This window comes from Bactrocera dorsalis, unplaced genomic scaffold, assembly GCF_023373825.1.
Source record: "Bactrocera dorsalis isolate Fly_Bdor unplaced genomic scaffold, ASM2337382v1 BdCtg073, whole genome shotgun sequence".
Taxonomy (NCBI): Eukaryota; Metazoa; Arthropoda; class Insecta; order Diptera; family Tephritidae; genus Bactrocera; species Bactrocera dorsalis.
The window spans coordinates 36,079-63,755 of NW_026038124.1; the positions used below are offsets into that span (position 1 = coordinate 36,079).

The 27,677-nt window shown below is 39.5% G+C and overlaps 1 protein-coding gene across 1 annotated transcript; it reads right to left on the bottom strand.

Moving 5' to 3' along the window:
• Positions 1-1,585: 1,585 nt before the first annotated feature.
• Positions 1,586-27,532, bottom strand: LOC105229384 (uncharacterized). Its single transcript, XM_049461649.1, has 3 exons — positions 24,787-27,532; positions 11,967-12,020; positions 1,586-4,910 (listed from the first exon to the last, which is right to left on the bottom strand). The coding sequence occupies exons 1-3, from the start codon at positions 27,008-27,010 to the stop codon at positions 3,337-3,339; spliced, it is 3,852 nt and encodes a 1,283-aa protein (XP_049317606.1). The 5' UTR covers positions 27,011-27,532; the 3' UTR covers positions 1,586-3,336.
• Positions 27,533-27,677: the final 145 nt, after the last annotated feature.

Here is a 27,677-nt window from a genome sequence, read left to right on the forward strand (position 1 = left end):
CAAATATATAGAATATCTAAAAGAAATATTTCGTACACTTTAGCCTATATAGTAGAAGAGAATGAATCCGCTCTATGAAAATGAAATTATTCGCGGTTTGTAGTTGAAACTGGGTGGCAAACTTTTCGATTCCTGTGCAAATATCGGCGAAGAAGCGCGGAAAGAATGTCGCATGAACACTTTCATATCTGCGATGCATAAATATCTGGCGAATAAAACTGCTTTAAATATGAATAAAGAATTTCGTGAGAGTAGATTTCGCTTCTCTTCCTTCGCCATCGCCTTATGTGTTTCAGTTCAGTCACAAGTTTCAGTTTTAGTCACATGCAGCGGATAACAATACACCTCTTCGGGTGATCAAAGGTGCGAGCACATTCAACTAAACAAGTGCATATGTATATGTGGATGTGTATGAGTTCACACATGCATATGTGTGGATTTGTATAAACGCCATTCTTATCTATGCGAACACAGTGCGACTACATTGTAAAAAAGCGCTTTTATACCCAATTACAATGGGCAGCAGAGGGGTGTGTTAGCTTTGTACGGACACACATATATTCGTATACGAAGCTTGGGCTATTGGCGACTGCTGAAAGCCACTTGACCATTTGATTCCGTGCGCACGCCTCCCCTCCTGCCGCCAACATAAATGCATGCGTAAGTGCTCGAGGCGTCCAACAAAATAGAAATTAAATAAGAAAAATGAGATTGTAGATTAAAGTTAAGAGGGCACTTAGATAGGAAAAGTCTATTTTCGTAAGAGGATCAAATGTTTTTCTTTGTAGTTGTGGAAATTTCGACACAAAAAGGAAGAAAAACATTTTCAATTCCATTTTAATGATTGGGTGCGGCAATGTTAAAAAAAAAATATAAAAAATAAGTAAATTGGAAATTTCGCAGTGCGAATTTAATTTAATTTCCACTAATTGAATATAACACGAAAACCGCACACTTATACTCCGATAAATGTGTCGACGTACTTACGCAATTTTGCAAAAATCTTGTGAGACTTTTAATGTATTGGCCGTCTCCCTCTCTACTTCTCCACGCTCATGACACGTATGTCTGTGAAATGCGGATCAAGTGACCCACTAGGTTTCGCGTCTCCTGCAGATGGTTGTTCAATTTTTCTAAAAATGGATTTGGATATATGAAACTACCTTTCTAGGATTTTGCATTTTGAACTCGTGATCTATAAAATGGTAGTTAACTCTGGCAACAGTAACAGTTGCTATTCTGTAGTTAGAAAGATTGCTTCAAACAGCTATTTCTGCTCGACTCAAGGTGGGTCAATCGAAAGAGCCAAAGGAATTAAATAGCCCTACGCAACGAAAGTAATAATTACAAAGAAAAAACGAGTAAAAATTTGACCAATCGTCGCGCAGTATTTGAACGTTTATAATTCTTGCTAAGCCTTATTTCAATAGAACAGAATAATGGACACGGTCGACGGGGCGTGTGAGTTACATTTATTTATAAACCTTGGACCAGTATGCACTGGTAATCAAATTTTGTCCATTTTTGCTTCGTGTTATTAGCAACATAAGGATTCATTTCTTCTTAGCTGCAACGAGAGATTCCTGGAATATTTAGTGCAAAACTCGGTATTCGAAAATTCAGAATGGAGGCATCTAAACACCATTAAATTTTTGTGGTTGATTTCATACTCGTGAGTAGCAATCTGTGTTGGTGCACGTCTAGCCGAGCACTGGAAAAAATGCCTGCAGCAAATACTAAACTGAGGCTTGACTTTAATTAAGCGGGTGTTTGAAATGAAAACCATACTCAATGATTAGCTGCTAAATACATTCTCGGTTTTTATTTGTATTGATATCTTTGCGTTCGGTGTGAACTCATTTATTTTTCTACAAATCTACATTAATTATTTTATAATTTAGTATAATCCAAGTTCATAAGTATACAGTTACAATTAATAATTTAATAAGAATTTTAAAATTTCCTATACAATATATACCATATAAGCACTCGGGTCAAACTGAAGTGGATTTACATAAACAACAACAAATGCACAAAAGCCTCCAAAAAGTTTGAACAGTTATGCAGTAATGTTAGAAATATATTTGAATAGGAGAATTGGAATTGGCAAACATTTTCTAGTGGAACGTGCAGTTCAAACTACAAAAGGCAAACCAATTCCAGCACAATCTGCACACAGGCATCATTTCCGGCATAATTCGGAAGCTGCGCGCAGGAAGGCTTGCTTTAACAAAATTAATATTAATGTACATTTTATGTTAAACAATCAAAATTTAAAAAAATCGTTCTTTATCTGTACATACATACAAAGAATAAGAGACGAAAATGATGGAAAAAGAGTTGAAGACATTGAATGCTGATTTTCGAAATCAAAAGTTTCCCAGAAATTTCGAAAAGCAATACCCAATTATCTATGATGGTATTTATGTATGTATGTATGCATATGTTTGTTTGTAAAACCGCGAAAAGTACTTGATAATATTTGCGGAATTTGAAAACTGCTTATTAATGGAAGATCGGCATTTGGGGCTTCGTGTGATTCACTTTAAATTCTTCGAGTGTGAGAAACAAAAAACTAATAAAAAATATACTAGACTCGCCTGCATTGAACATGTGTTGCGCATAAATAATTACATGAACTGGATTTGAACATAAATATAGGAACCTTGACTAAGTAATTTCATTAAATGCGACTTACACACACATTCAATGCATTTACATACATGCACAAATTCATGCCCATGTATGTGTATAGATAATATATGTACATATTCGGTTAATTTCATGCCAAAAACAAATTGAAATATATACTACCAACTCTTCGTACTCGCCACAAGCGTCGCTGGAGCCGAAGAGCACATATAAATGTACGTTTCGCATTACATAACTGTTACATAACTGTGTGTAATACTTGAGTGATAGATTGTACAAACATTTAAAATACACATTTGGAACTTGTAATTGCTTAAATAATTATAATTAAATTATGGCTCTGTCTGTGGCCGGGCGTTGATATGATCAAGAGATAGACTTTCGTAAAAGTAATGCCTTAAATACTTTTTGTATATACACATTTGTTTAGCTTAGGTATGTATGGTTGTGTGAATATGTTTAGATCAGCTCCGTGTAATGAGAATATGTATCGAACGAGCTCGACGCAAATGACGACGGTTTCTCGCAGAAGTGCCAAATCCTTTGCAAAGCCTGGCGGTTCTCGAAGAACGGTTGTGTGCGGCTTGAATGTGGTGGTGGTGCGAAGCTCTGCAGGTATGACGAATGGGGTATACTTATTTCCCGATAGGGCTTTTTTCGATTCACATCACTGTGGCCTCGGGATCATTCTTGCTTGCTCGCGCAATGTGGAGACAGGGAGCTAATCGAGCTGCCGCACATTGAGGAGGCTTCTTGGCTGTTTGACATACTGAGCGCTTTTGCGGGGAAGCCGAAGATGTGGCTGCTGAGTGGTGTGCCTGTCGGACTGTCCAGGTCCATGGCAGGATTAATGCGTTTCTCCTTTTGCCGCCGATTGCAAAACCAAACGCGCACCACTTCTTTGTCCATATTTAGTTGATCCGCCAAATTATTGATGTCCTCCGAAGTGGGTTTGCAGTTGATCATGAATGCCTTTTCGAGTGTGCTGCGGACGTTGGTCTCGATGGAGGTGCGCTTTTTGCGCCTTCGTCCGATTATGTTTTCAGGTGTAGTGAGCGTTGTTGTCATGGAGCTCAGTGAGAACACACCGCCCGTTTTTGATATTGTATTGTCTGCATCAGCCAGCCATTTCTGCAGCAGCGGCTTTAGTTTGCACATGTTTTTGAAGCTGAGGTTGAGTGCTTCAAATCGTGAGATGGTGGTTTGCGAGAAGTCATTGCCGTACAATTTTCCCATTGCCAAACCAACATCGCCTTGCGTGAAGCCGAGTTTAATACGGCGCTGCTTGAAAGTTTTGGCGAATTGTTCGAGTTCTTCCAGATCGGTTGTCTCTTCGGGCGATTGGTCGAGAGAGCGTGCTGCTGCCGACATTGCGTTTGCGCCGACCGCTTTGTTGTTTTGTGGTGTACTGCTGAAGCTCATTGTTGCGCCGGGTATCGTGGTGGGGAATATGGAAGACATGCCGGGCGTATTTGGCGTTAAGATGGCGCTGCCCATTTGTAGACCCAAGGCAGAATTAGGTGGTGTGGTCTGCTGCGAAGAGTTTGCGTTGCCGCTTTCTTCTTCTTCATCGTCTTGTGTAAGCTTGTAGGATTTCAAGTGACGCCGACTAACTGGACTTAGTGAGGGGCTACGCAATGGTGATGAGACCAACGGCGTGGAAAAGTGTTTTATTCCTCGTGCTGGCGTGCCTTGGGAATTAAATCTGTTCGTGGGTGGATGTTCTTCGCTTTCAAAATGTTGTTGCAGCTCTTGTTGTAACTGTTGTTGTTGTTTCAATTGTTGCAAAGCTTGAAACTGCGCCATGGCTTGCAGAGAGTTTTGGAGCAGGAAATGCGTAGCTGTTGGATTTTGAAAATTATCCGGCGCTACTTGACGCATCATATCTACATAGCTTTGCAGTTGGAGCTGGAACGCCTGTTGCATTTCACTGGCAGCATAGTTTGGTGCTGCCATGCCAAGGTGATTTTGCAGCAGTAGTGGTGCCAGTGGACTCTGCAGCGCAGCAAAGAGGTTCGACGCACTCTCCGATAGCTGGTGACAGTGCTCATCAGAGGTTCTTGCATTCATCTCGCCCGGCGTCACAGGACGGAGTGGTGAACGTGCCAGTCTCTTTGGTGATTGCGGTGCAAGGTCAAGTATTTCGTCCGACTCTGCGGCCATTTCATGACGACGCTTCTTACTCAAATTCTTCGCTGGCAGGACACATCGCTTAAACTGCTCAGCACACCCTTCGTCTTCGTACCTATCGTTGTCGCCTGTAAAAAGAGCGGAGAGATAAGGGTTATAAGAAGTCAGTTATGTGAAGAAATAAATATTTTGCTTTTCAATTTTCCAATTCAATGACGCTACTGTTCCTCATTTCTTTCAACAAATGCTTTCTTTTTATGCCACACAACAATAACTCCACCGAACACAACCCCTCAAATGTTCAAACCACAACCTAAGTGGCCAAAGCTTCAAATACACTTACGCCACATACAAACACACACATGTGCATTAACTGGGAATTTCAACTGGAGCATAATTCGATTTGACCATGGCACAAATTGAATATTCCGAAGATGTTTAACACTGGCTCAATGGAACAACGGTAACGGGAAAAGGTTCTTGTCTTTTATCAATTTCCAATATTTCTTTTAAGGAGGCAAATTTTATTCAAACTTCCGAATGACTGCATGCCTAGATACCGCCTGCACGCTCTTGTCCAGCCACAAAGCCTACAGTATAGGCTTTGATAGCTGAAAATGCTTTTCAGGGTTATATTGGGTCGTTCTGTCTTCGGTAGATATGAACCAGAAGCAGAAAAAATGTAAGAAAATAAAATTATATATTCTCTGTGTGGGTTGACTTATGTTGGCTAATTTTAAGGCATTTAGAAAACTCGCTCATGTATAATAATTGCCAATTTAAGTGCCTGTGTGTGTGTGGCCTTTGCCATCGGTATTTGCTAGGCGAGATAGCGCTTTTGCAGGCTTTGTCCATTCGTACGGGCTGAAATTTCAACAACTTTGATATTACCATGTTGAAAGGCACTTTGACTGTGTGCAAAGTGGAATAGAAAATTTTGCGAAACCATTTTGCGGACCTAAATATTTGCTCTTACTACATAGAAATACGAGGTGCAGCTCTGTTGCCGTACTTTGAGTGCTTGAAGTAATTTAAATATAAATTTTGGTGTACTACTCAGACCTTGGACTTAGGCATTAGAAAATGTGTGGTGCAAGGTTTACGTGAGAGAAGTTAGTTTCTTCTATTGTCTTCTAATAAGTGAGTTTTTGATGTATTGAGCTACTCATTAGATCTTATAGTAAGGAGATATTGAACGCAATCAGCGTAAACCTTAACGTCAACCCAGGACATCTGCGCTCGGTACTCAAGAGGCCAGAGCACTCGATGCCTGTGAGGTACCAAAAATATCACCCGGCGAGTGGATTAGGTAGAGCACCTCTGCAAATGCACCATGCTACGCTTATCAATGTAGAAACATTTCTCTATTTATGTTTCTTCCTTCGATTTCCCTTTGTTGTCTAAAAAAGCGAAAATCTCGTCACATAGTCTCCGCAGCGTGAGATGTTGCCAACAAAGTCGATTGTGCTGAGAATAAGGAGCTCTCGGCGCAAATTATGGCTGAGAACGCAACGCTTTTCTATGAGAAAAGTAAAACAATCGGAAAAATAATTTTCTCTAACTTTCATTTTGTCGATCGTTGGAAAACTTGAACTTGAAAGATTCATTATTCACACCCCTTTACAGCGCTGCTTTTCACCCCATAACGCCAGCGAACACAAAACATTGCCAGCCTGCCGATTTTGCCGATACAATGCAACCGAAATAACCAACATAAGTGAATGCAATTGAAACCCCCCGAGGACATTTCGCACTCGATGCTGTAAAATCGGAGAAACAGGAAGGAAGATTCAAATGAAATGTCCCAATTTAAAGCAATGTATTTTCAACGCAGAAAGCGCAGTGCATTCATGTGCACATACATATGCATGTGTGCGTTGTTTGACTCAACCACGCAGCAAAAACCCCCTTCTCGCGACTGTCACAACGGACGGGAAGGGATGATAATTTGTAGCGCTTGATTACGGACCAATCAAACGAATACCGTTCATTTTAAACTTCAAATCAGCATTACCACATGCACCCAGCATTAACCGCTCGCCGTGTCACGCACACATACAAACCGCTTGAATGTTCAGGGGTAGTTCCGCTTAAAAAAAATACAAACTAAAAACAAAGAAATTTAAAAAATCGAAATATACATTACAATCCATGGCATATCGTCTTAAAAACGGCAATAAAAATCACTTCAATAATGGCACTAATGCAATCCCGGAGATACTTTAACAGATAATTGACCGCAGAGTCGGCTGAAAAACAGTTGCAAACGAACATACATACATAAATGCAGTCAGTAATCGGCTATAAATTTAAAATCTTTCAAAGCCGTGCTGCTAATTTTTAGTTGTTGTTCGGCTATTCGTTCTTAATTTCCTATATTTGTTGCAGGGTTGCTTTTAACCCTTCTAATGCCACCAAAGCATATAATTCTCTATACAAGTTGCGTCCAATCACCTCCTCCATATTCAGGCAAAAAGTGTCCTTTGTCCCCCGCTTTAAAGGGATCAAAGCTATCTGTTAATTAAATCTATTGGTGGGTTGGGTCAGAGTTGACATCAATCATAACTTGTTAATTATTGCTGGTTGACGTTAACCCTTATTTGTAGTTCTAATTCGTCACAAAATAAAAAGCTTACGAGCAGACGCCGTGCAAAGTCACGTGAAAGCCGAAGAAGGTAAGGCAAAAAACACGCTAAACGCTGATTTACCCACACACATGCACGGACATAATTTACTCGATCAGCGTAAAAACACAACCATTCATTCGCTTAACGCGCGTATAAATACACGCATACCGACATATGTATGTTTGTACATACAAACGAGTACATGGAGCATAAAATCAATTATTTGCGAGTTTAATCAATCATGCCGGAAGTTATAGAGATTCTACTAAAAAACGCTTGTCACGATTTCACATCAAAGTCCCTGCTTGACATGACACACAAAACCATTTAACTGCGTTTAAGGATTTCCAAAAATGAGGAAATTCGGTTTTTTATTTTCGAAAATTATGAATACATTTGGAAATTCGAGTAATGCAGGCCGCTTGGGTATGAGTAGAATATGACGAAGTGACAAAGCATTTCTGCTATCGAGCAGATGTTGATGAATAGACAATTGTTCTCAGCTCGGGCCAGCGTCTAGCCAGGCCTAGTTCGCATACAAATACATAAATGTGCTCACATATCGATTGGTTATTTGTTGTGATCCACTTTAATTATTGTACGAAATTGGATGCAAACATTATGGAGATCCTGAGGAACGTTCGACTTCATACATATATACATATATGCCAAAGTTGAATGTGTGAAGGTATGTATGTACCCTTGCATTAATTCTAAGTCTAAGTCTAAGTGAGGATTTCACATATGTTGGCGTATAATTGTTGAGGCTTGCTTGTGCGCTAAATATTGTATGTGAAGCTTCAAGGGAATATACAACTGTTTATTCTGCAATGTAATTTACATGTTTCTTCCGATGCAAGTGCTAGTGTAAGGATTTCAGGATACCGCTTGAGAAATAATTTCTGGTGCCAAAGTAGTAGATAGTCGCAAATACCCCTTTTGTTAAAAGACGATAGATAAACTTCTCTATTTTGACAAGCCACGATCTGACCCACTCTTGTTGGCCACCGTAAGCAAACCTTGTATTCGACTATTTCTATATAAATCACTAAACTCAAATTTGTTCAAAATGTGCAGGTGGCAACATCAAGGTGTGGACTTATGGCGAATATTTATAATTTATTTTTTTATACATTAAAATCCTGAATATCGTTGCGAAAAAGAAATTTCAATCAAAGAGAAAGAAGAAGAGAGAATCAAAGAGGAATTTCAGAGGAATTCAAGTCAAATCAAGCTTTTTCGGATGGCTGCTTAATACCAGACATTTTGTTGAAATCTTAATTACTTACAAATACTTACATATGTATACTTATGTATGTATGCGTGTATGCATGTAGGCAAATTTTAACACCTTCCATGTGAAGATTTTGGTGCGCACGCCAATTAAAACCGAACAATGTAATAACCCAATTTCAATAAATCCCATATCATTTTTTAAAGTATGATTATGACTACAACAACAACAAACAGCTAAGAAGAGCAACGTCAACAAACCACTTTGGCACGCGCCACTCTCCAATAAAACCTCAATTAATTTCACGCAACTCCCAATACCGTTGGCTTTTATAAAATGGTAAACACCGTCATTACAACACCCTTTAATTTGCCCATAAATCGCCGGCGCGCATACGCATTTGAGTATTCACGCTGTTATAAAAACGTACGTGCATTTGTGTATGTATGTGTGTGTGTGTTGCCCATTAATATTCACACTATAATTTGAATAAATGCATTATTACGTGTGTATGTGTGTGTGTGTGATAGGCAAATAAACGCACCTAAGTGTGGAGTGTAGAAGGTAGGAAGCAACAGCAGTAAAAAGTGACGAGCACTCGAGTAAAAAGCGCGAAAGGGTGCATTAATGAGCAGCGATTGGTCTCGGCGGCGGAGCGCAGGGTAGCACTTTGCATGCGGTTTTTTGTGTGTTGTTTTTGTTTTTGTGCGAGGTGCGCAACAGTTGCTTTATCGACGTTCGCGTACCCCCGGCATGTTTTGCATAACGGCAAAGGGTTCGCTGCCATTTTTTATTGGACTCAGTGATTCCGCCAATGATCTGCTTATATGCATATCCGCATCTCGCGGTGACTCTCGTTGATTGTGCGAATAAAAAGCGAGCGAATGACAACCCTTTTTGTTGTTGATGTTTTGATATTTAAATGCTTGTTCATTTGCATGCATGTGTGTGTGTGTGTTCGATTACTAACGAGCACCTTGTGACAATGCGTAAGCCCCGTGAAGTAGACTACAATGGATGGTAAATGTTTTGTTTTTGTTGTTGCTGACCGAATAGGTAGTGTAATATGATTAAAATAGCGTTTAATTTTAATTGCCACCGCTGTCACTACATTTGCATGGGTGCCCTCATCATTTGTTTGCGCCCAGAGGTCAGACGGCGACAAATTTACATAACCTTAAAACCTTCGACAAAGTATGCGTAATCATTGCAATATTCGGCAATTTGTACTGCGTGTTGCACCTAATGAGATGGATGAATTGAAGTCTGGTTAGGGGTTAGTTTTGAGTGCTTGGACAAACATACAAATGCACACACACATTTAAACATATGCATGTATATGGTAGAAAATACATGCACCCGTACGTGGAAATCACTTCGTTCTTTGCAAAAGTGAAATTCTGCCAGTTGTGTGATGATATCGGTTTTACATATAAGCGTATACACACACACATATATATATACATATATACACTTAATAAAACATCCATCTGCTTAAAGTAACTCGCAAGGTTACAGGAGTACGAGTATTGTATGAGTGAATACCTATGATTTCAATATCCTGTTTGTCAGGAGACAGCTCGATCGACTGCTGGGATGCCGCCGCTGCGTCCCCTATAATGCCTCGCACTCTGTCGTATGTGTGTGTGTTTGTTTTGTTCTATGTTCGCCGTTGGGTGGACAGAGCGTGATGACCACTGCTGCCGACGTGTCACAGGGTTGCTTTGGAATTTTAATTTCGCCGAATTATAGTCATTGTACTATTGTTGAAACTGTTATTTGAACTATTGAAATGTGATGTATGTGATATTGCATTGTTGTGCCACTTTGGACCACGGTTTTTGTTTTTGGTTGTGACAAATTGTCATTGTGAATGACAGCGGCCCGAGCGCTGCATCTGTGTGCATGAGGGTTGCAGAGAGGGGTCAAGTTGGGTGCGAAAGGCAACTTTGTATTTAAATAAGAGTTCGTACTCGTATGTGCTGTTGTTGTTGGCCGTGATAGTCAAATTTTCAGTTAGATGTCCGATATGACATTATTTGGACATGTGCAAAGGGGCGTCGAAAATATCGGCACCGTGATTGCCGCAAATTTTATTGCTTGCATTTAAATGAAGATGAAGAAGAAGCAGAGTTGGAAGTTGCAACATCACGCATAAAATTTATCGAGCAATTGAGCATATTAGGCATTGTTAAACTGTTTTTTTTTTTATCGAAATGGATCGCAGCATATTCATGGAAATCATTAATCTTCGCTCTATTTTAATTATTTGCATGCATTTTTGGTCAGAAGGTTGGTATGCAGAACTACTTTTTGCGGACTTTGTCGGATTTTATAATTTACTTTAAAACTATGTTCCCAAAGCAGCAGATCTGGAGCATCGAATTTTTAGTAATTTATTTACATGTTTTGAAAAGTTCGAAATTATTGGCTTTCTTGTTTAATTTTAGTAAATATTATTGCTAAATTTCCCTAGCTTGAGTTTTAGCTTCTATTCTATAAATGCATTTTTTTCTTTCTGCGATCATATTATTAGAAGTTTGTTTACTAAATTTACGTAAGGACGAAAATTTCTAAACATATTGGTCACTTATTTTAATAACGACCTTATTTTTTCGTGTTCGAATAAAAGTGGAATTCAGTGCTGGGTTTGCTCGTGCCTGGCTCCAGGTCAGAGCGTGCAGCGGTTTAAATTTGCCCGCACTCACCATTATGTACATATGTGTATGATTAGAGTTTACAGCCCAACATTTAGAATAGAGCTAATGCAATCAGGATATTGACACGAGCCGGAGTTATGCCCTTGCATCCTTTTCAAAATTTGAAAGAAAGAGCACAAATTCAAAATTGCGCACACGACACACGCGTAGCGAATTTCCCCTCTACCGCCCTTGAGCAGTTGCATCAAAAAGCAGCTCTAATAAACTTCTCACTTGAAGTCGGTAATAAATTTCTGTATTCACGTGCTCCGCGTACGTGTCTCTATGAGCAAATGGGCGAGCAGCAAGGGACGCCGCCGCATTTGTCGCACATTCTAAATACTAGAAGTATTGCCATAATGTTGCGGGTACTCAGGGGCCTTGTATCGCTGTGTGTGTGTGTGTGGATGTGAGAAAATTAGCGAACGGAGGATTGATGGAAGAAACATGCATGTTGAAAGAATTGAGGTAACGGATTAAAGTTTCGAGCCGGGCACGCGTCCATATACATATTTGTATACACATATCCATGTGCATCTTATACAGTATACATATATGTACATATGTAGATAGCTATTAAAATATTTAGTTGCATATAAAGGAGTTGACCAGCTTGGTACTTACCGGCTGGTGAGCGCAGTGGTGACGGCGAGTATCGCATGTGTCCATTGAATGTATCTGTGGAAGAGATAAAAATAAACATCAATAATATGGAAATGCATGTATATGTATACATATATGTACATATGAACATATGCAGCAATATAAGTGTATTCGTGTTATATGTTATTTATTTCCTATCAGAAGTTCCATCAACGGGCAAAAGGTTAAGTGGCCCACTGTCCAAGACTTTCAAGTTCCAATTCAAATGTTCTTCGCAAATTATTGATTATCCTTATTTCCCTCTTCATTAAAGGCCAGCAGCAGCAGCAGCGGAGTGCATTGGATGTTCAATGCCCTTTCGGCCACGGCTCGCTGTCCATCGCTCGCCGTGCAAATATCCTAAGTAAATAAACGCTGTCCAAGTCTGCAGATGTGTCTCGGCAAATGTGAATGCGAATTGAGTTGGAAACAAATCTTTGTGGGGGTGTAGTTGAGGCCATTCTGTTAATATTGTTGTTGTAGGTGGTGGTGATTGTTATGGTGACGATGGTGGTGGCGGTGGTGGCGTTGATGCTGTTTGCGTTCTTCACTCATGTTGATGACCTCTTGGCCGCTTGCCATCACACTGTTGTTGCGCTCACTGCTTTCGGCTAGTTTACGACAATTTCGCCCATTCGAAACTACGAAACTTAATGCAAATGGCACGTCTTCTTAACTTGTCAATTTGAATGTTGCATGCAATGTTTTTATACATTTGTTTCGCTACTTTCGTTGGGGGCAAGGGAGGAGTGTTCGACAAACTTCTTACTCTGTTTTTTGTGGTACACTTGGTTTTGTTTTTGCTTTAAATGGGCATAAAATGTCCATTAGTACGAGTATTTCGTTAGTTTTATGGGGTGAATTTGGCATGCACGTATACATACATACACACATATGTAGATAACTTATGCTGGCAGATATGCATACGTACCAAATGTATATTGCATCACACCCACCAAAAAAGTAAATTGAATGCAAATATCAGCAAATTTTTGCTAAGTAAAGTGAGCTGACAAGGGGGTCCCGAAAATGGAGTGATATAAGAGTGTCTTGAAGTGTCAAAATATCGAAATGGCTTTAATGAAGAATATCTAATTTCGATAATTTTTCTGATGTGTGTTAGCACCGAAATTCATCATACATCATTCGAATTTAAGAGATTTTGAATATAGTTCCCCGTCTAAACATGCTTAGCGCTTTTCTAAAAGTGAGAAAAGTTTAACTCAGTTCTTTACTAGACAGCCAAATTGAGTTTTGAAAATTCCTTCTTTATTACTCAACTGTTTCGAACCGATTTAGAAATAGAAATTTTGATAAGTTAAATCTGAAGCCAATTTCAAAAAGTTTGCTTTTCATAAGCGCCACAAAGAAGATTAGGTTCTGCAGAATATCCTTTTCTTTTTCTATTAAGGAGTATTCCACTATTTGCGTAATTTATGAATAGACTAAACACGCTTATATAGAATATGTAAATATGTATGGCACATAAAACCAGAAACATATGTACGTACATGTATGTGAGTAGTCGTATCCATAAAGCAGAAAAGAAATTGGTATATGTCAGTGGGCGACGTGCTTACAATTTCATCACCGCCGCATTTAGTTAAATCTCCATTTCCCATTTCCTTTTGCTATATATGTACTTGTATAGAGATTGTTACTTCTGCCGCTCGACAGTGACACCTACACGCCTGCCGGTGTGTGCGTGCTTACATGCATATATGCTGAATGCCTCTAGGAGTATTCGTATCCTTTATGCATTACTGTCATAAATAACCTCATTTGAGTGCACATTATATTTGCAAATAACAATGAAGAAGCTCTCTAGCTGTGTCCATAGACACTTCGGTTTGTTTGCGTGTGTATGGGTACTGGTGTGATCCAGCAAACGCCTGTCCAGTCGGGGCTGCGACAACTGAACGGGCGCGAGCGGCGAAGGTGTGGAGCATAAGCTGCATTTATCCGCTGAGGCATCTTCTGCATTTGAGCGTGATAAAAAAGAGAGAAGAACATTTTTTTGGCATTTGCTCTTATTTAGCAAAGAGTGGATATTAAATTTATAGCTCCCTGGGGTGTAAACAAAAAAGGACAAAGCCGAGTGGTGGCGGCAATGGTCCATAGTTTGGCAGGGTACCTATATTTTTACGACAATATATGCATACGGGGATAATGTGCACTGTCCATTTCGAAATATAAATATACAGATTACTGTCTCAAAGTAAAAAAATAAAAGCCAAAAACGTATGCATAGCTGGAAAAAGAAGTAAAAAGCGAAAACAATCTGCCATTTTTTACGTATTTCATTTGGTATTTCGGTTGGTTTATCTATTATCAAGGGAGCGTTGCTTTGCACATTCATATACAGATTACAAGTGGTACAAGGATACGTGCTTACAAGCCAATGCACGATTTTCATACACTATGTATCAGCGCATTGGTATGGACACACACACACATATATGCGCATGTACGAATATGTAAAGTTGCTTATTTGCGCTCGATTAAGACGTCGATGGTGTTGTGATGTTAGTGCACGTTATTGTTGTTGTTGTTGCTCGCATTGAATGACACACATACAGTAGTAGCGCTTTCGCACATTCATTCCTTTTCTACAAGTCTTACCACAAAGGAGCAAAATCATCATCACCTCTTAAATTGTTGACTTTGGCTCAAAACTCGACTAATCTGCATACACACACACATTGTCTGCTATGCCGATGATCTTCTCAAGCGTTTGCGTTTGCGAATTTGTGGAAGCTGCGCCCACTACTTAACGGCAATTACCGGCATTTGTATTGTGCGCAGCCTTAGTCGCCAGCGATAATCCTACCTGGCTGACCATTTTCAGTGCGAAACCAACCCGACTCATTTGTGGCACACACACATACATACATAAATATGCTATGTAATGAGTAAATTAATTGTCTTCCTGCGGCAAATGCAAAATCAGCTGGACTCTTCTTTGTGTCTGCTCGCTCATAAAAAGTGCAAGACATGCAAAGGAGGCAATGAAAAAAACAGCAAAGGAAAACCTATATTGAAATTGTGGGAAAGTGTGGTCATGCAAACGTGTTTCTTACAATTTTGTGCTGCATGCAAAGTATCTGAGATGTGCACCACATATACTCACACATTAATGACTTGAATAGTGATTCCCTACTTGTTTTCATTTTCGGGAACAGGTAGACAGGAAAGTGCACATTTTGCAATCGTTTCTCGGAGATCAAGGAATTAGAATGCATTATTTGAATATCTCACGAACACATCTACAGTGCACAGACAGTTATTTATGATTAGACGCTCAGTGGGTTGTCTTTTTGTCTTTGGTCATTCGTGTATACTTTTATTACCAATTTCTTGCACATTACATGGGAGAGGCCTCTTTACGGCCGCCCGATACCCTGCCTGTGCATCCTTATTGGAAAGGACAATGCAAGACGCACAAATTTTATTTGTAAAAGAAATAATGTCCATTTTTTTGTTAATAGCGTTTTGCTTGTCATGCCCTAAATTCTAATAAAATACACTATATATAACAGTAAAAAATTGTATGGATTATGCATGTTTCTTCCTACAAACGATTTTAACAATAGGATTCGCGAATCATTTATTTGGCCTCTTCCAATTGTATTATATTTGGATTTGTGCATTTCTGACTAAAAAAAATTTGTCCCACAAATTTGTACTTTTTGTGTTGAGAACGCAACGGATGGACTGCAGAAAATTGGAAAAGTATACTATAGATCATGCGATATTAATTTAAAATTTTTGCGAAATTTTAAGCAAGTGTTTACTAGGTAATTCCATCAGTTAAATGCGTGCCACTCAACAGGATGAGTTTAGCGCAACTAAAAGTCTTCCAAGCCGATTTGTGATTTTATCATGGAACGAGGTCTTTTTTGAGATTTTCTTGGTATCTTTACAGGAGTAACATTTTTACAGTTTTGAGGCGAAATAATCCACCTATCGAAACCCCATCTTTTATTCGAATTTAATAACTTTATTACATTGTAAGCCTATTGTCTGACTCCGAGTCGCAAAACCGCCTTAATAATCCAAAGAAAAGTATTCGACCGAGAAGTCATACCTAACAGATTTATCTATGCGGGTAAATATATTTTTGGGTCATAAAGCAGACTTTGGAATTGGATCAAAAAATGCCTACGAATGATTTGAGCTACTTGTGGGCTCAGATACAAATTATATACATATTCAATTAGTAATCCTTAGATCGAATCTGCTTTTTGAAATCAGCACTTTTGTATAGTTCAGGAAAAAAGTGAGTTTGGCCCTACCCAACTTAGGTGCCATCAATTATCTTAATCTTAATATTTTACTATTTTTTTATTGGATAATATTCGAATTCATTATTTATTGCTACATACTTTGCTGAAGTTCATCCGCTGGCGGTGTTTCATGATCCTCGGAGCTTCGCGGTGTGAACTCTGTGGGTTCAGTCTTGATAAAAATTCGTTCGTTACACAGTTCTGGACTTTGGCTATCCACCAAACGTTGTTGTAACTGCCGTTCATTGTTTGACTGCTCCTCATTGGCTACTGTGGGCGAAGCGGCTGATTGTGCCGCCGCACTCCATAGTGCTTGTTGTTGTATCACCATCATGTCTTACAGTTTGTCGTATGTGTGTGTGTATGTGTGTATTTGTGCGGCTGCGAATGCACTTCAAAATATTTAATAACTTTTTGCACAAATTCACAAATCTTTCACATTAACTTTGCTTTTCGGTAAATTAGGGCTCGTCGAGCCTCTCGCTTGTTTTCGTCACTTAATCAAGAAATGTGTTTTGAATTAATAAAAATAAAATGTCGTAAATGTCGTTTGGATTTTTCCAAGTGTAGTCGTAACTCGCGATTTATTGTCGTCGGTTGCAAAGGACGAATGCATTTGCCAATCGTTTGGTTATCGCGCTACGAAACCGGCTCTCTTGGATGTATCTTGCTGTGTGCGCATTAGAAATGCAACTGAATCGTAACACAGATGATAGTCGGCCACCGCACCGCACCATGCAACACATTCACCACACTCATTCTTACAAATCCACACGCGTGTGCATACAACGTCATACATATGAAGAAACATATATATGAAAATGTGTGTGTGCGTGTGTGTCAGCTACCTTGGCAAGTCGACTTCTTGCAGCCATACAAAAGCATTGAGTAAATTTCCAATTTTGTAAATGTAAATAATGAAAATGTAAAACCGCTCGTCGCGGCAGCGCTCAGAACGTTTGAGCGGCCTCTCGCCTGTGTGTTCGGGGCGAGTGCAATCGTCGCATTTGCAACTGTTCTTCAGGCGTATTGTGCCGCTGCAACTGTGTTCGTGCATTTGCCAATTGTACATATGGGTAGATATGTTTGGATGCGAGTGTGAGTCTGTAGAATCCTAGCACTCAGCCATAGAGTGTTATGCTCTCCATTCCTTAGCATTCGTCCTTTCTCAGGCCACAATGCCGTACGGGATTTGACTCGAGTGGTGAAGGGGCACTACACTCAGTATACACTTCTCCTCATGCCTACGCTCTCTCTCTCTCTTGATCTCTCTCTCTGGCATTCGTCCGCTCAATCTTTTTACCGCTCTTTCCCATATGCATAGCGGAGCTGTAGAGAATAATTCATGCCGAATTACAACCATACAGAGCAGTGTGCATTTATGTGGAACGTGTTTCATGCTGCTGTGTTGCATCTTTGTGACTGCTCGCCTGCATTCTAATTGGAATTCTTTCGTGCTCCCCTTAAGCTCTCTGCAGCACATATCTAGTATAATACAAGTGTAGTAAGCATAGTGAAGACCATTCATCTGGAGCGATGCAAATAGGCGTGTAAGGAAGTGTGTGTGCATCGGTCACTTTTTCTCTTTCACTCAGCACATTATGATGACGGTCGCGGTCGTGGTATCGCGATTAGCATAAGGAGTATGGCCTCTTTGCGAGCTGACGTTCACACCGTTTATGCCGCTCATGATGGCTTGCAGCGGCCGTTCGAGGGATGCAGGTCGACGGCGTACGCGTAGCCCCAATTGCAGCAGCTTTCATACATTGTGGAAGCAAAGCGGCTCCCCATTTATGGGTGTATGAATATTTGTGCATACATGAACAGATATGTATTTGTGCAAGTATTTACATACGTATGCGTGTGTTTGCTCGCATTTATGAGAATGGGTGTGGCTTATGCATAAAGTATCAAAGTAATTGAGTCGTTTTTCATAGCAATAAAACGTAAAATCTGCAGTTGCCAATGCTGTTGTAGTTTTTGTTGTTGCGGTGGCCCTTTCAAGTACACTGGAGATGCTTAAATAAGTGAAGCTGCTGGACGGCGAACGCAAAGGTGTTCTTTATTGATTTTCTCAGTTAATTCGACGACACACATACATATATGTATATATGTGCTCATATCTACATATATATGTATGTATACACATATTTGTATATTACCTTTATAAAATATATGCATGTGGTTATGCCACTAGGACTTTAGACCTTTTATTGAATGAACTCATACGTAAATGAAGTTTTCAAGTCCTTACTGCTTCTTTACTGATATCCAGATATATTATCGAAAATGTGGCGCCTTAGAGAAAAGGAGCGTCACCTGGGTGTAAGAAAAGAGCTGGGTTCTGGCTAAGCACTCGCTAATGCGAGGCTTTCCCGAGGAAGCACTCTACACCGAAATCTTGCTTTTATTATTGTGCATTCTATCAAAGCCTTAGCCTGTAAATATATTTGGAAGAATGGCTAGTATTTATAATATGAAACGCTAAGTTATTGAATTGAGTTGTGTAAATGTGTCCAAATTGTCAATGAACTTCTTCTTGCTTAACTCAACCACTGCGTCCAACAGCAGCGCGATCTACAATCGTGTTCGATTGACACATACATACATACATATGCACATATTAATAGCAATTCTGTGTAAATATTGATTAAAGTGTCATTGCACTTCAATTTGGTAATTGTATCTATTACAAGTCATTTACATAAGTACGCTGACCCGTTAGCCAGTACACACACCTAACTGTATATGTAAGTCTATTAACATAATCTTTGAACATCCTACAACCGTTTAATTGGAACTTAATACTGGGCAACGTGAGGAATTCGAATAAGAGAGTGGTGTAACAGCAACAACAAGCATAAGGTCAGACACCTCTAGTCGGTGGCCCACGAACCATTCCGTCATGTAATCAAAATTACTCATTAACAGTTAGTCTTAAGTATCCTTGCAATTATATTGGAACCGCTTGTAAAAATAGTATAATTATTTTGTAATTTTTGCACAAGATTTGCTAGACTTTTACGAATACGGCTTTGTTCTCTTGACATAGCATATATTCGTATATGGCTGAAGGGTTCATTCGATAGCCTACGGCACCACCTCTCTATAGTTTGCCAGATCTTCTCTAGTCACATTTATTTTAAAACATCTCTGAAGATCACACCAGTTCTTTGGGAGATTCAACATATTGCCCACCATTAAACAGAATAATTTTGGATTGATTAGGAAGCAGGATTCAAACATTTCAACCACTGTATGGCTGTCGCACACCCAATGCTCTGGTTACGGTGGCCCCCAGAACTCTGACATCCATATATACCAAAGGTAGATTGAATTCAGAATTGATCATTCAGACAGAGTAGAGATGCTTCTCACCTTGTGAAATCGAAAATTAACTAAAAACCACTTTCAAGCTGAATGTGACTTAAATGCGGACACTTGTAGACATACCTAGACACATCTTCGTGTACTTATTAATGTGTGAATATGTACATATGTATGTCGCCAAACACATGCTAAGGGAAACCCATTTGTGTACGTTCTGCATGGAGACCTGTCAACTGGCAACTGGAGCTCCCTCATCCAAAATCGACGAATTTACATTTCCTTTCATGTAGGTAAATTGTTTGTGGCATACTGTCCACCCTCTTGTGATGAATTGAGGTAAATTCATTGAGAAAGTTCACCATTTGGTTGCTGATTAAAGTTGTCACAAAACTCGCTGTGACGTGGCGATTTAGAGGCGAGGGAGCTAAGCAACGTGCAACTTGATTATTGCCAAAAACAGACGCGCGCCAGACAGCATGCATGGCGAAGCACCAACACACAACCACATACTTTGTTTACCTACTTAGCAAACACACACACACATGCATGGAGTATGTTGCCCAAAAGCTTTGGCAGGACAATGTCGAGCAATCGCGTTTCTACGCACGAGATTAGAATTGCATTGACCTGTGCTGAGTGTGAATGTATGTGTGCATGCAGAGACATGTGATATATACATACATACATACATACATACATATACAAATAAGTAAGCGTGTGAGGCATGTGTGGGTGGTCGTGTTTGCATCGCGTGGAAATTAATCAAGAAAACAAACGAAGTGAACGCAAATGAATGGACACATTCCGAATTTGAGAGCATTGCGCCAAAAGGGAGATTTTGGCACGGCCTTATGAGTAGAGGGTGCGCACGCAGTCGAAAGATTTACATGAACACTCGCACAGAGATGAATCAAACTGAAGTGAGCTGAAACGAATTTAAATACATGGAAATCATCATAAATACTATTAGGGGAGACGAATTAGAATTTCTAAGCGTGGACTTATGTTACCAATACATAAAGTATGTATGTATGCATGTACATATGTATGTATGTGTACCATGTAGTAAAATCAACTGACTATCAACTATCTTGCGACTAGTGTGGACCGCAAGCCCAACTAGTCAGGTGATTCTCTCTCGCTCTATTTTTCAAAAATTAAAAGAAACGTTCGATGTATGGTTGACCCATTGATATATTTGAAAATTTATTACCATTGGGTTTTTTATCAAGTAAATTATAAGTTCAAAAATCTGGTTGTAAACTAGTCATTACTTCACCAGATTTCTCCATGTCCGAACGTCTCAATGGCGTGTTTAGGATCGAAGCAGTATTTTTGGGCGTCTTACATATATTTTTCCATCACTTCCGAATATATAAATTTTAGTTACATAAGACTATGGGGTTATGTGTTGCTTTGCGAGACAGTCTTTTTGCAATAGTTTGTTTTTTGCTTAGAATTGCAACTTTCCTAGCTGAACGTGTCTTCAAATCTATCTCAATTCGTCTATTCCGTATTGTCCGACTGGACACTGATACTTTTTTAATAGAGTAGTGCATTAATTCAGCAATTTCCCTTGTTTTTTCTTCGTGTTAAGTATAGGAGCGTATACTGTTCCCATTATTTTTTGCAACAGTGTATATATGTACTTATGTGTGAAGTATTTGGTATGCGTTTGCGAGTAATTTTTCCATTAAAGTCCAGTATTTATATGCCAAAAGCGTACATTGCGTTTTGAAGAAAGGAGTTCAGGCTTTGCTTCCGCTCGTATTGAATTCTGAATTATTAGTTTACATACGCCCTGTAAATTTTTATGTTTTTCAATCAATGGAGCACTACTGTGACCATACTAATCGATTTTTTTATTATAACACTTTCTCATGTCACAATTATTTATAACCTTTCTAGAATTAAACGCCTTCATCGGGTTTTCAAGCAGGCAATCCTTTGCATGAACAATCCCTCAGCGTCGCACCCTGCCCCACACCTGGCGTCATCTCAAGCCGTTAAAGTAGAATTCGCGCGCAAAACATACTCAGTAACTATATAATTGCGCCCAAGTATAGACAAGTACATAAAGTACCTATGTATGTAGAATAAGTACCTACTTATAGTGGTAGTAGTGTGTTCCTTAAAGATTATTAAACATGTGCAATTGTAAAAAGAGTATATTTGTTGTGAAACCCTTGCGTATTTTTGATTTTACCCGCAAAAAGTGGCGAAAACACAGAAAACACTGTTCTATGTTTTGTATGGGGAAATATGTACATACATGAACAATCGTAACGGAAACATGGTATTTTGGTGAGAGCGCAAAAAGAGATTTAATCCCAAATTAAAGCCCTTAACTTCCTCTTTTCACAACTTGACATACGGAATTGATTATTTATTGCCATTTATTGATTTCTCTACTATACAATCAGGCATATTTCGAAACCGACTAATGGCTCTCCCCGTTCCGTCTTATTATTTTTTGTATTTTTGTTTTGTTGTTTTTTCTTTATTTCTTTTGATTTCTTCTTTTTGCGTATAAAATTTTCTGGTGTTTTTTAAAGCAAATTCAAGGGTAAAAATCGAAAATTCTAATGCAATCAGCGATCGTGCACGAAGTGAGAACAATAGCCGAGGAGACAAACATAGCAAAGATTACGCAAGATCATCGACGGCTTATACAGGGTTACAAGGCAGAGGGTTGTTTCCACCCTTAAAAAACAGCAAAACAGCAAGTCAAATGCCGTAACTGCGCCAAAAGAATACTTTACAATAACAACAAACTACCACACATTCGTTAGTGGAGGTAAAAAACGAGCGGTACTACTACCCTACACTTTAAATTTACTGTTTTTTCTGTAAAACTTGCGACATTTGATGCAGATATTTTTTTCCTGTAGAAAAATATAAAAAATGCGTTACAGAAAAAAAAAAATAATGAAAATAGTGAAAAAATCCCATCGCAATTTTGAGCGGAGAAAGCAGTACTACGTAGGTACTCAGCTGTCATTGCAAAGGTTCCATGACTACGGCTCAAGGCACATAGTTAAACATTGTGCAATTTTGCCAAATTTAACGTATTTTTCTAAATATTTTCTCACACGTTCCTATGGCTATTGAAAAATGCGTGATTTCGTACCCTTTAATGGATTTTTTCAATTAAAAACTATGAGAAATATGCCATTTGGCTGAAAACAGTTTTATAGGATTATAGTACAGCGTAACGGTTGCTTCATTAACTATTTAATGCGTAATTAGAGCCTTTGCTAGTAGTAGATTTTGGTGCTTGCACTCGTGTAACTCCCAAATACGTGCAGAAGCTTGGCTTAGTACAAGTCGTGATGTAATTATGGGTGTCTTATGGGTTTTATGAAGACTCCAAACGGATTGGATTACAGAAGCTTTTGCTGTGCCATTATTTTCTTCTTTGGCCTTGGCCTGATATGAGAATGTAAGCTTGATTTACAGGTAAATGAATACTATTACTGTAATAAACTACTAGAGAAAGGTTTTATTGATTGCACCGTCATATATAATATGAAATTATAAGATATGTTTGTTTTAATATGGATTTTAGGATTTTTATTAATGAGATGACTTCGTATAATTTGTACGTATGACAGAAGTAATGCAATTAAGTAAAAAAGCACGAAAAATTCAAAAACTGTGCCCCTGTTTAAAATAAATAAATATGCTCACACATACATACATATATTTATATGTAACTGTATTAGAATACATTTTAAAAGCAAAGTTCTTCTATTAAGTTTGCTTTTTTTTCTGTTGTTGTTCATGTAAACTCCCCATGATGATTCGAAAATCAAGCGTATCACAAAGACATGTGAACAAATCCAATTTTTGCACATTTACTTATGGGTGGAATTTATGATTTCATTCTTTATACCTTTTAAAGTGATTTTATTGGATTTAGATTTTTACCGCCACCTTTGTCCTATTAACAAAGCAACCTCCCCCAGATTTTCAAAAACTCGCACTCACACAACTTCAGTGCGTCGTAAAACGCTCTACTTGTGAGTGTGCTGGTGGGTGACCACCATCAGTTGTACGCTCGTGCCTCGTAAATCTCACCAATGCGAGTATTCGAAACTTGTGAACTTTTTGTGAAGCCTTACGAGGGCGGGGGGTGGTTGGCTTGCCATCTCCACGTTGCTGCTGTCAAATGCCATGAATTTACTTGCTCATGCATGCACACACACGGTACACACACACCGACATACCATAAGCATGTGTTGGTGTGGTGCTCTTGGAACTTTAAAGTCGGGCCATGTCAAAGGTTACAGTACTCACTTTGGGCGCAGATAAACACTGCAGGCGGGTGGTGAGTGCATTTTTTCATGTTATTACTCAATAAAATATTTTGGGATACCCGCAACCAAAGTGGTTTTAAATTCCATTAGGTAAAAATGGCTGAGGGGCATTAAAATGGTTGAAATTGTTTACGCATGTTGTTTATGCACGGTGTAAATTCATATTTTTCACATGTAATGGAGTTTGATTAGCCTCGAATGAACACACACACACACACACACTTGTGCCTTTGCCTTTGCGCTGCCGCATGCCACCACGGGGGTTAGCAAACAAGTGTTTCCCGTGTTTTTCTGAAAATTTGAACATGTTGTCCAAGTAGAGAAGTGGAATGTAATCTCTGGTCGCAAGTGGACCGAGTAAACCAATTTAAATATGCACGATTTGCGTTTTTTGTTCGAAAAATATGGATGAATGAGAGCATTAAGGCATTTCTTACGATGCAAAATTTGTTGCAATTAAATTTGTTTTGCATAAAAAATAAAGTCTCTGAAAGGATTAAAAAAACATTAGCCCCTGTCTGATTTTGAGCTCACGGGCCATCGAAGAGTAGTCAGGCCTTCAACAAAGTGCCAAGGTTGTTGAAAAGTGTGACTTAAGGAATTTAATTAAATAGGGTGGTATAATACATAAATATATCAGAAAAACAAATTCGAATCACTAATTGAAACTTTCAAACGTTATTGAAAATTTTCAACAATGAAAGGATACACGCTAAAAGCTGAAGCGCACATTTTGCAGTTGTGGCAATCGTATATATAACTGCATTTATGCATAATAACACATGCGTCCCCCGCCCAAAATTCGTTCACTTCATTAATCGGCTCGTGTTACATTTTGTATTAGTTTGTTCATTCATCGCTACTCACCTGCTATTGGAGCATTCGCACTTCTTTGTTTCGTCACCTTCGTGTTGGGCGCGCATCTATCCATGAGTTTGGGAGACGTGTCTGTGGTCGTTGAGATTTCTGCATTGTCTCGTGTCGTCATTTCCTCGAATCGCGCCAAATCATCCCTCGCAGCCGCAGTATCGTCGATACGAACGCCAGCAAGAGCACCCACTGCCACTGTCGCTGTCGCCCGCTCGGTTTGGTCTTGGTCCACTGGCAGCACAATGTCATCAACACTACGGCAGACACCATGCCAATTAGAATTAGTGCTAGCGTTATTAACAAAGGCAATGCCATTCGCAGCATCGCCAGCAACGGCAACAGCAACAGTCGATGCCGCCGTGGTCTTTGTTGTGGCTACCGCGACGTTTTCAAGGCTTTCACGAATTCCGGGTGACCCCAGACATGCTGTCGTCTCTTCGTGATGTGTAGTTGTTTGCCGAACGCGTCTATCACCATCAAAATCGTCGTTGTTAGCACTGAAGGTGTTGCATATGCGATGCTTTAATTGATGCTCTCGTATGAGACGATCTCTCTCGTGGAAATGCCGCACGAACAATTGCTCTCCATTGCTAGTATAACCTAAGGATGTGTAAGTTACGCACTCCTGTACATAGTCTGGTTGCTTTTGTTTCGATTTTTGTGTTTGTTTTTGCTTTTGCCTTTGTTTCTGCTTGCTTTTGATTTTATTGTGGATGTGGTCCTGGTTGTGGGTGTGTTTGTGGGTATTCGTTAGTTGAGAAAGTCTCGCCGTTTGGTCGTTAGACGCGGCACCATGAGTGTTGTTGGCATTCTGGGTTAATGACTTTCTAACGTATGACGGCAGCGCCGATGTAGACGTCTCGTGAGATGACGTTTCTTCTGCTTTCCAATCTCTGCGCTGTTTGAGGGAATAGGGTGGTGGAGAAGGTGGCTTCCGGTGCGCGAACATTGGAGTTGTTGATGATGTGTGAGGTAAGGAGATATATGAAGGCTGAAACGTATTAATTAGTGCCTCCATTGTTGTTGGTTGCGCTTTCATTTCCATCGATGCTGACATATTTGTTGGAGACGCCACTGCTGCTGAGTTGGTTGTGGTTGGGTCGTTTCTGTATGGGAAAGGACCTGTCATTGTACTCTTGGCTTGCAACCCAACTTTGTTCAGAGGTGGTTGGTGTTCTGATATGGATTTGTATAATTGCAGTGATTCGGCGGCTGAGACCAAGGTGTCAGTGTTATTAGACATTTGGTTTCTATATTGATTGTTATAGTGATCATGATATGGTTGCCCCACTTTGGGTACCCTTAAGTTAGCCGCAACAGGCGGGGTCTGTGAAAACTGAAGCATGCGTTGAGGTAACAGCGTTGGTTGCAGAAATAGTTCGGTCATTTGCTGTGGCGAAGATGTTGGCGGCGTTTGGAGCTGAATATTGTGAAGAGCTGTTAGGGAAACATTGCCATTCACTTTTTTTGTGGCTTCTGATTCTGCATTGGTCATTGGGATGAGGGAGTCATTTAGGCGTTCACCAGATGGTAGACGAACATGAGGTATTGACAACGTCGTTAGTTGATTGGACCTGGCAGTTTCGAACACCTGTTGAAGCGTCGAGGATTCCCCAGCTTCTGCAATGATTCCACTTGCCTCTTCGGTCTGTTGCTGAAACAGTTTATTATGCAATCCTTTATTTATGTAATTTCCATTTGGTTTATTATATAAACTGCCAAATAATTTCGGAAGCTTGTTAATTGTCAGTTGAGTGCTCAAGGAGCTATTTTCCTCCATTTGCGCCAACAATGTAGAGTTCAGTGATTTAATATACTCCAAATGATGCAACTGGAATGGCTCGGCTTGGGGATGTGTGTCTTCTAGACCTTTGGTGACATCGGCTAACAGTTGTCCTGGTAGGCGTAAAGGAAAAATACCGTTATAATGTGCTTTTTGATTGTCCATTGCATTTGTTGCAGCAACGGCGAATGAAGTTGTTGTTGGCGTTGGCGTTGACGTTGGCGCTGGTGTGCGTGAGTTTAGGTTTAAGTTAAACGGTGGTAAATGCCAGGGACAGGGAATAAAAAGGCCCGTTGATTCGCCGAGAGCCTTCGATGTCGCCATCTCTGGAAAATAATGACCAAATGATTTCCTTTTTAATATAATAGTTAACTTAATATATGTCCAGTATGGCGACAAATTCGGATCTAATGGCAATCCCCTCCTTTGCATTGACATTAATGATCAATTGCTTTTTTAATAAATACATAATTGTGCTCAACATTTGTACATACATACACGGACATGTTATTGAACGAATGCAAACGCCTATCATTGAATCCATAATGTAGCACATTAATGCCACTGCCACTTGCCATAACCATCTCGAAAAGTTATGCGACTTCACCCCAACGGGGCTGGCTTTTTCGGGTTTTCGTACAAAATTTGCCCTAAAACTCATTTGTTGTTAATATTTCACAACCCTTTTTGGCCTACCATTAAACACACACACACACACATACTTACGCACACAGTTGTGTCTTTCATGATTAACTCTTTTCTGATTTGCTGCTCACACCACACATATGTACCTACATTCATATAGGAACAGGCGGTATAATATGTGCGATGAATTATGACTGAGGCGAAAATGACATCATCGAATTATCGTTATGTTTTTGCCGTTAATTTTACGCCGTCATCCTACTTTTTGACATTGATTAATTCATCAAATCGCAATCTGGTAAATAAAGTGTCTTGCAAGCGACTTGCAAAAGTCGAACTTTAGTTAAACACTCGTGCTTTAAATAATTTTACTGCGAAACAGTGTATACGATATATTCGTTCGCTAACGGCCGAATGAGTTATACGAAGCCTTCTTTTCCCATGTTGATCTGCTGGATAA

Coding starts and splice junctions, on each gene's coding strand:
- LOC105229384 (XM_049461649.1), bottom strand. CDS start 27,010: ATGTCAATGCAAAGGAGGGGATTGCCATTAGATCCGAATTTGTCGCCA. Junction 12,021..24,786: donor TGCGAATGCTCCAATAGCAG/GTGAGTAGCGAT, acceptor TCTCTTCCACAG/ATACATTCAATGGACACATG. Junction 4,911..11,966: donor ACCACTGCGCTCACCAGCCG/GTAAGTACCAAG, acceptor CTCTTTTTACAG/GCGACAACGATAGGTACGAA.